We start from the raw sequence: 6,871 nt of genomic DNA, 5'->3' as shown, positions 1-6,871 counted from the left end.
TTCCGATGTGAGAACTGGGGGAATCAACTCCCTGCTACAGGACATGTGCTAAAGGTTACCTGAGTGTGTGGTGTGGGAGTGCAGGTGATACCAGAGTGTCCAAGCAGGGCTGTCAGCCACTGCTGGATCAAGAATTCCTGAGCCACAAATAGCCAGTGCCTGGGAAGGTGTCAAAGGGGAATGTTGCTACATACTTGGCCTGTTCCATACCCACTACTGGGCATCTGCTGTTGTCCACCATCAGAGATGAGATCCTGGGCCAGACAGGCTTTTGGCCAGCTCCTTTGGCCACTCTCGTAAATGTTTTCCCAGTGCCACAGCCGTTTACTTCTCTGTCTCTCATCCCTCCAGCTGGTGTCTGCAGAGGGTTCCCATTCAGACGCTGGCTCAGTCTGTGCTGATAACCAGACAGAGCTGCCACCCTCCATGGAGCGCACAGGAGGAATTGGAGACTCCAGGCCTCCCTCTTTCCAGTAAGTTACCTGGACGTTGTCCTAGTTTTCAAGGGGCACACAGTGGGTTTGCTGTCATCCAGCCCAGGGACTGGGACACTCCTTCCCAAATTATCAGGGATCACAGCCAGCGAGAGAGGAGGAGCATGGGACTGGGAGCAGATTCAAAGTGGAACTGCATTATTCAACAAGCAAAGACATGCTGAAAATAGTACAGAGAAAGTGGCAGAGAGCTGGCACAGCACCCCCAGTCCCTTGCCCTGCACTCATAGATGTACTGTGGTTGTTCCTGTCCCTCAAGAAAGAGACAGCTGAAGGCTGGAGGCTCATGCTAGCCAGTGCAGAGGTAGAGAGCCTGCTCAAGTTGTTCCCTGTTGGACATATTTGTTCATTTTATCTCATCACAGCCCTAACACTGGGGGGAGTCGGGAAAACTTGGACAATGAGACAGAGACAGACTCAGTTGTGTCGTCGCAAAGGGAGCGACCTCGCCGGACAGATGGGCCGGAGCATGGTGAGTGTTGGTGATGTGGCTAGAGCTCTGCAGGGCATGGCTGGGGCATGGTGGGGACACCAGCTTCAGACTTGAGGTAGCTTCATGTGCTCTGCAGAACCTTACCGGCTTAAGAGGGCCACAGCACGGGAGCTAACACCTGTGTTGCATCAGAGCTTGGTGTTGAACTCTTTGAGGTCAAAGGAGATATCTTCTGTGGAAGCCTCAAAGCAGGAGACAGTAGTGCCTCAGTCCTTAGTTGAAAAGTAGTGTGTGTCACTCTGTGCTGCTCCTTGCTCTACCAAGGAACCAGCTGTAAGTCCTCCACAAGTTCAGCAGCATAGTTTCTAGTGGCCCATCAGCCTCTTCCCCATCCTGTAGTGATAGAACAGGTATCCCACAGAAGATGGATCTGATCCCAGGGTGGACTGTGAGCTGGTTGGCAGTAGATGGGATTGTCTGATGGATAGATATGTTCGGAGAAGATTGCCTTGAGCCCTGCATAGGTGAAGGGGTTGTTTCCCTGTGAATTGTCTCAAGCACACTGATTCTTGTCTTCTCGTAGCACCCAGGGTGAATGGGACAGTGAAGGGAGAGCGGCGCCGAGACCTAGGCGGGTACGAGAGCTCCTCCACACTCATGAGCAGTGAGCTGGAGACCACCAGCTTCTTCGATTCAGATGAAGATGACTCCACCAGCAGGTAGGAGAGCTTAGATCCTGGAGAAACACTAGTCTCCCCCTACCTCCCAGCACAGAGAGATGCCTTTGCAGGGCACAGTAATTCTGGGCTCAGACCTGCTGCTGCCTCACCCAGCGGCCCCCTCTGCCATTGTCTGTCCCCCATGTGCATCTCCCCTCTCCCCCTGCAGTCCTCTATTCCCTGTGCTGTTTCTGTGGCTGTCTTGCTGCCAGAGCCACCACCCTGCAGCAGGAGAGCTGACTCTTGCTTTTGCCTCCAGGTTTAGCAGTTCAACAGAGCAAAGCAGTGCTTCCCGTCTGATGAGGAGGCACAAGCGACGCCGGCGGAAACAGAAGGCTCCACGCATTGAGCGGGTACCCAGGGAGGAGCTGGGTATCCTGGGGAGGGCATTACAGGGCAAGGTGGGCTGCCTGGTAGATCCCTCTCTGGGATTCAGCTGTCTTTGCTGCGAGCACAGCTTGGAGCAGGTGGTGTCCAAGTTCTGAGACTTTATAAAGTGCTGTAAATTTTTCCCAGGCCAATGTAGCCTCAACAGCTGGGACCACAGGCCTTATCTTGGCTATGGATAGGTCATAAGGACCATGGCTGATGTTCTCTGGCTCTGCAAAGCTCCCAGCATAAGATTGGAGTTGTGGGTGGTGGTTGTGGTGCCGCTGGGAGGAAAGGACAAGTGGAGGAAGCTGGGGCTGGGAATGTTACTGAGGCACAGGAGGACATCTCATGTTTCACTTTCGTTGCAGTCATCGTCCTTCAGCAGCATCACAGACTCCACCATGTCCCTGAACATCATCACTGTCACACTGAATATGGGTGAGTGGGAGGTGTGGGTGGAGCCTGCAGTCCTTCCAGAGTGAGACTGGGGGGGCAGAGAGGGAACTGGAGAAGGGGCAAGAGGACACGTGGGGGAGGAGCAGGGAGATGGATTCTGTAGGAAGGTGGCTTGTCTTGAAGCACTGGTCTCTCAAGAGTTTCTATGTGTCCCAGAGCATCTCTCTGGGACAGGAGTGCAAGCCACTATTGTTAGTATGTGATTTGTCTGAGATTAGGGCTGCTTGTACCTGATGCTTTGTGGTGTCTCACTTCTTTCTCTTCCATCCCTGCAGAGAAATACAATTTTCTGGGCATTTCTATTGTGGGACAGAGCAATGAGCGTGGGGATGGAGGCATTTACATTGGCTCTATCATGAAGGGCGGTGCTGTGGCAGCTGATGGCAGGATTGAGCCAGGAGACATGCTCTTGCAGGTACTTCACGCCCACATATCTCTGTCTTTGGGCCTGGGAAAGCAGTAAGAAAAGACCCAGAAGCCTCCCTGCGAACTTTGGCAGGCTAAATCCAGGAAGCTGTGCTTGCAAGAGGGAAGCTGAGTCACTGCTGAGTTGAGTGGGGAGCTCAGCCTCTGGTCACATCTCTGGGACTCACCTCTTTGCATTACTTGCAGGTAAATGACATCAACTTTGAGAACATGAGCAATGATGATGCTGTGCGGGTGCTGAGGGAGATTGTGCACAAGCCGGGGTAAGTATTCGGGTTGTTCCTTACCTCCCGGGGTAGCTGTATGGTGTGTGCTTGGGGTGTGTGAGTCATGTCTTCTAGCCACCTCTCCCAGTGGCTCTGCAGAAGTTCTGAACGTAGGGTTTTGGTGTTGCTGTGATTCCTGGATTTTCATGCCCAAAGCAAGAATTACAGCCAATGGAATGTCAGGGAATTGGGGTCTGTGCCCCATTTTTTTTTGTGGGGATGCCATGCCCCTGCTCATTGCAGGGGGATTGTACTAGATGGCCTTTAAAGGTCCTTTCCAACACAATCTGTTCTGTGATTCTCTGATTCTATTTGGGTCATCAGCGACCCTCAGCAGGGTCACATAATTTTGTTGAAGCCACTAAGGAAACCCATAGCTGGAGGAAGGGGACAAGGGCACTTGACTAGCAGCTACTGTCTCCCCGGAGAGAGACAGCACACAGGATATGCCTAGCACACAGGGGTTTGTGCCACTGGACTCTGGTTCTAACTCTCACCTTCTTGTTGCAGGCCCATCACCCTGACGGTGGCCAAGTGCTGGGACCCAAGCCCCCGGGGCTGCTTCTCGTTACCCAGGAGTAAGTGGATAGCTGACCCACCCTTAACGCTGGTGCCCAGCTCATGTGAGAGCCCTGCCTTAAGCACTTACTTCGTTGTTGTCTTGTTCCTCCACTGTGTGTGTGACTCCATGTGGCACTGAATTGGGGTTTGATGGGGTTTCAGCTCTCCATTTAGGAGGCTGCTATGTCCTATTCCCAGACCAAAATGCCCACAAGCCCAGCCCTCCTTCCCACATCACGCTGGGGACGCGTTTCACTGGGGTAGGGGGGTCACTTGCTCGGGGCGCCAGAGGAAAGAGAAACCCCCCTTGAGCTATAGGGGGATCTCTCCCTCTGCACCTCTCCTGCTGACCCTCCCTCTCTTCTTTCTCTCCCAGTTGCTCCCCAGCGGATCTGGGCTGGGCCAGACTCTCCATGCTCCGATCCGGGTGAGTCCCGGCAGATGCTGGGGATAGAATGGGCTGTGCTGAGTCCCTGTCCCTCCCCAGGGGTTGTTTTGTTGAGGTGATAATTTCTTACAGCTACTGACTGACCCTTTCTTCACTGCAGGTGAGCCCATCCGGCCCATCGACCCGGCAGCCTGGGTGTCTCACACAGCAGCGATGACTGGCACCTACCCAGCGTACGGTATGAGTCCATCCATGAGCACAATCACTTCCACCAGCTCCTCCATCACCAGCTCCATCCCAGAGACCGAACGTAAGTCCTCGTGCCTCCGTGCTCCACCCACTGCACAGCCTCCTCACCTTCACTGTGCTGTGAAGGGAGCAATACATCTGCCTGGGGACAGCTGGGGTGGGAGAGATCTGCCCTGCCAAGGAACTGGGAGGGAGACAGCTCTCACCAGGCTGGCACTTGGATCAATGGGAGCTCTGCCTGGGGGAATTAATACCACGTTTTTCAGCATGAGGAGAGTAGAAGAACCTGGGTGCAATCAGGACCAGTGGCAGGTGCAGAGGAAAGGCTCACACCAGTCAAGGGTTGGTGGCTGAGAGTGTGGGGCCAAGGGAATTCAACCTGTCCCTGGAGCAGTTGCCTCCCAGTCAGCAGATTGAGTGGGATGAAGGAGGCAGCTGGAAGCAAGGAGCCTTGCAGTGGGATAGGGTTCTGCTGAGCACAGGGCTCTTTTGGTTGCTTTCTGAAGGTTTTGGATGATTCTGGTATATAGAGCCCTGAAGCAAGGGGCTGGAGAGTTCAGTTGGGGCAAAAAGCCAAGAGTTTGTTGTACGTTTGTGACTCTTGCCTGGGTTTTGCCCGAGAGGAAATGGCTGACATGTGGAGGATAACATGGGAAGGCTGGAAGGGGGGTTATGCAGCATGTGCCCCAAGGCTGTCTGCAATGTATTGTTCCCTGGCCCATTTCTCCTGTGTGTGATGCTTCCATGTGGCCCCGTTGTCTTTTCTCTCCTCTCTCACCTCTGCCTCCCTTCATCCACACCACAGGCCTCGATGACTTTCACCTGTCCATCCACAGTGACATGGCCACCATTGTCAAAGCCATGGCCTCACCAGAGTCAGGCCTTGAGGTCCGTGACCGCATGTGGCTGAAGATCACCATCCCCAATGCCTTCATTGGTAAGAGACTGTGCTGCCTGCAGCAGAGGCGGGGACTGGGGAATGGGTGGCCTGTTTACCAAGCAGATGTTCAAGGGAGTGCCTTTGTCACTATAAATGACCTGTTGAATAGACGAGAGTCACAAATTGAACCTTTTGGCCCACTTTGTGTTGGCTCCAGTGTGGCTTACTACCTCAAGGGCCACTGCCTTCCTCTTTCTTGCCATATTCACTTCTGTCTTTGGTGACAGGTTCAGATGTGGTGGATTGGCTCTATCACCATGTGGAGGGCTTCACAGACCGCCGTGAATCCCGCAAATATGCCAGCAATCTGCTGAAGGCTGGCTACATCCGACACACCGTGAACAAGATCACCTTCTCGGAGCAGTGCTATTACATCTTCGGGGACCTCTGTGGAAGTATGGCCCTTGGCGTCGGTGGGAGGGGGAGGATGGAGGGCTAGAGGTCCTGCAGAAACCTGTTGACACCATAGGGACACAGCTACAGGCACTGCCATCAGGCTGGGCCCCTTGTTCTACAGACCCTGTTAGAAAGGGATGAAGAATATCCCAGCCCCTTTGTCATGCTGCTGGAGTAGTAAATATGGAAGCAACATTGACAGTGTCACCTACTATGTGATCTTTTCTCCTCGGCAGCCAAAGCAGAGTCTTAGTCTTTACTGACTGTCTCCAGGCTCTGAACTTCTAGTGCTGGCAAGGGGTTGGTGCTCAGGCAACTGGGCTCTGCTCAAACAAGAGGGATGGAGGAAGGAATTGGCAGGATGAACTTGTAGTTCTTTCCCACCAAGCTGGTTTCTGCATTAGAGTGGCAGATTGGACTCACACAGCCTGGCTGTTGTCCAGCCCGGAAGCACAAATGGTGGCATTGACTACCATGGAGAGTGCCAGCTTCTGGTGTCTCCTCCTGGTTGGTCAGCAAGAGTGGACAAGGAGCTGCTTCATCACACATCTTTCTGCTGTTTTCCTGCTTGGATTAACTCCTCTTTTCTGCTTTCTTGCAGACATGGCTAATCTGTCTCTTCATGATCACGATGGCTCCAGCGGTGCCTCCGATCAGGACACTTTGGCTCCGCTCCCCCACCCAGGAGCTGCACCCTGGCCTATGGCTTTCCCGTATCAGTATCCACCACCCCATCCATACAACCCCCATCCCGGCTTCCCTGACCCAGGCTACAGCTATGGAGGGGGCAGTGCAGGCAGCCAGCACAGTGAAGGTGAGTGAAAAGGACTAAAACGCCTGCTGGTGGGCAGATGTCCTGTTCAGTACAGGGAGGCAGCAGGAACAGGTTGCTTCGGCAAGGCCCTGTGTGTGGGGAGCCACGGGAAAAGCCATCTCAGAAGGGTTGTGGGACTCAGAGTTAAAAGGGGACTGAGAGCACTGTGCTGGTGGATGGCTGTGCCGGAGCTGCTGTAGTCCTCTCTTGGCTAGAGGACTTCATTATTCCCGACGTGCCGTGGCTGCCGCTTAACCTCTCCTCGTGCGCTTCGCAGGGAGCCGGAGCAGCGGTTCCAACCGCAGCGGCAGCGAGAGGAGGAAGGAGAGAGAGAAGACCGGGGAGTCAAAGTCAGGA

The 6,871-nt window shown here is 54.0% G+C and overlaps 1 protein-coding gene across 1 annotated transcript in view; it reads left to right on the top strand.

Moving 5' to 3' along the window:
- Positions 1-6,868, top strand: part of LOC103808290 (segment polarity protein dishevelled homolog DVL-3) — a gene marked incomplete at its 3' end in the record, with an annotated part of 10,022 nt that extends 3,154 nt beyond the window's left edge. Inside the window, exons 2-14 of the mRNA XM_009081063.1 lie at positions 352-473; positions 860-966; positions 1,511-1,646; positions 1,906-1,999; positions 2,387-2,456; positions 2,750-2,889; positions 3,087-3,163; positions 3,677-3,744; positions 4,276-4,425; positions 5,170-5,301; positions 5,532-5,699; positions 6,302-6,514; positions 6,792-6,868. Coding sequence (XP_009079311.1) covers positions 427-473; positions 860-966; positions 1,511-1,646; positions 1,906-1,999; positions 2,387-2,456; positions 2,750-2,889; positions 3,087-3,163; positions 3,677-3,744; positions 4,276-4,425; positions 5,170-5,301; positions 5,532-5,699; positions 6,302-6,514; positions 6,792-6,868 — 1,479 coding nt within the window. The remainder of the gene's footprint in view (positions 1-351; positions 474-859; positions 967-1,510; positions 1,647-1,905; positions 2,000-2,386; positions 2,457-2,749; positions 2,890-3,086; positions 3,164-3,676; positions 3,745-4,275; positions 4,426-5,169; positions 5,302-5,531; positions 5,700-6,301; positions 6,515-6,791) is intronic.
- Between the last annotated feature and the right edge of the window lie 3 nt (positions 6,869-6,871).

This window comes from Acanthisitta chloris, unplaced genomic scaffold (assembly GCF_000695815.1).
Source record: "Acanthisitta chloris isolate BGI_N310 unplaced genomic scaffold, ASM69581v1 scaffold5968, whole genome shotgun sequence".
NCBI classification, from domain to species: Eukaryota; Metazoa; Chordata; class Aves; order Passeriformes; family Acanthisittidae; genus Acanthisitta; species Acanthisitta chloris.
Note: the sequence above shows the minus strand (reverse complement) of the source record. Positions and strands in the feature narration are given on the sequence as shown.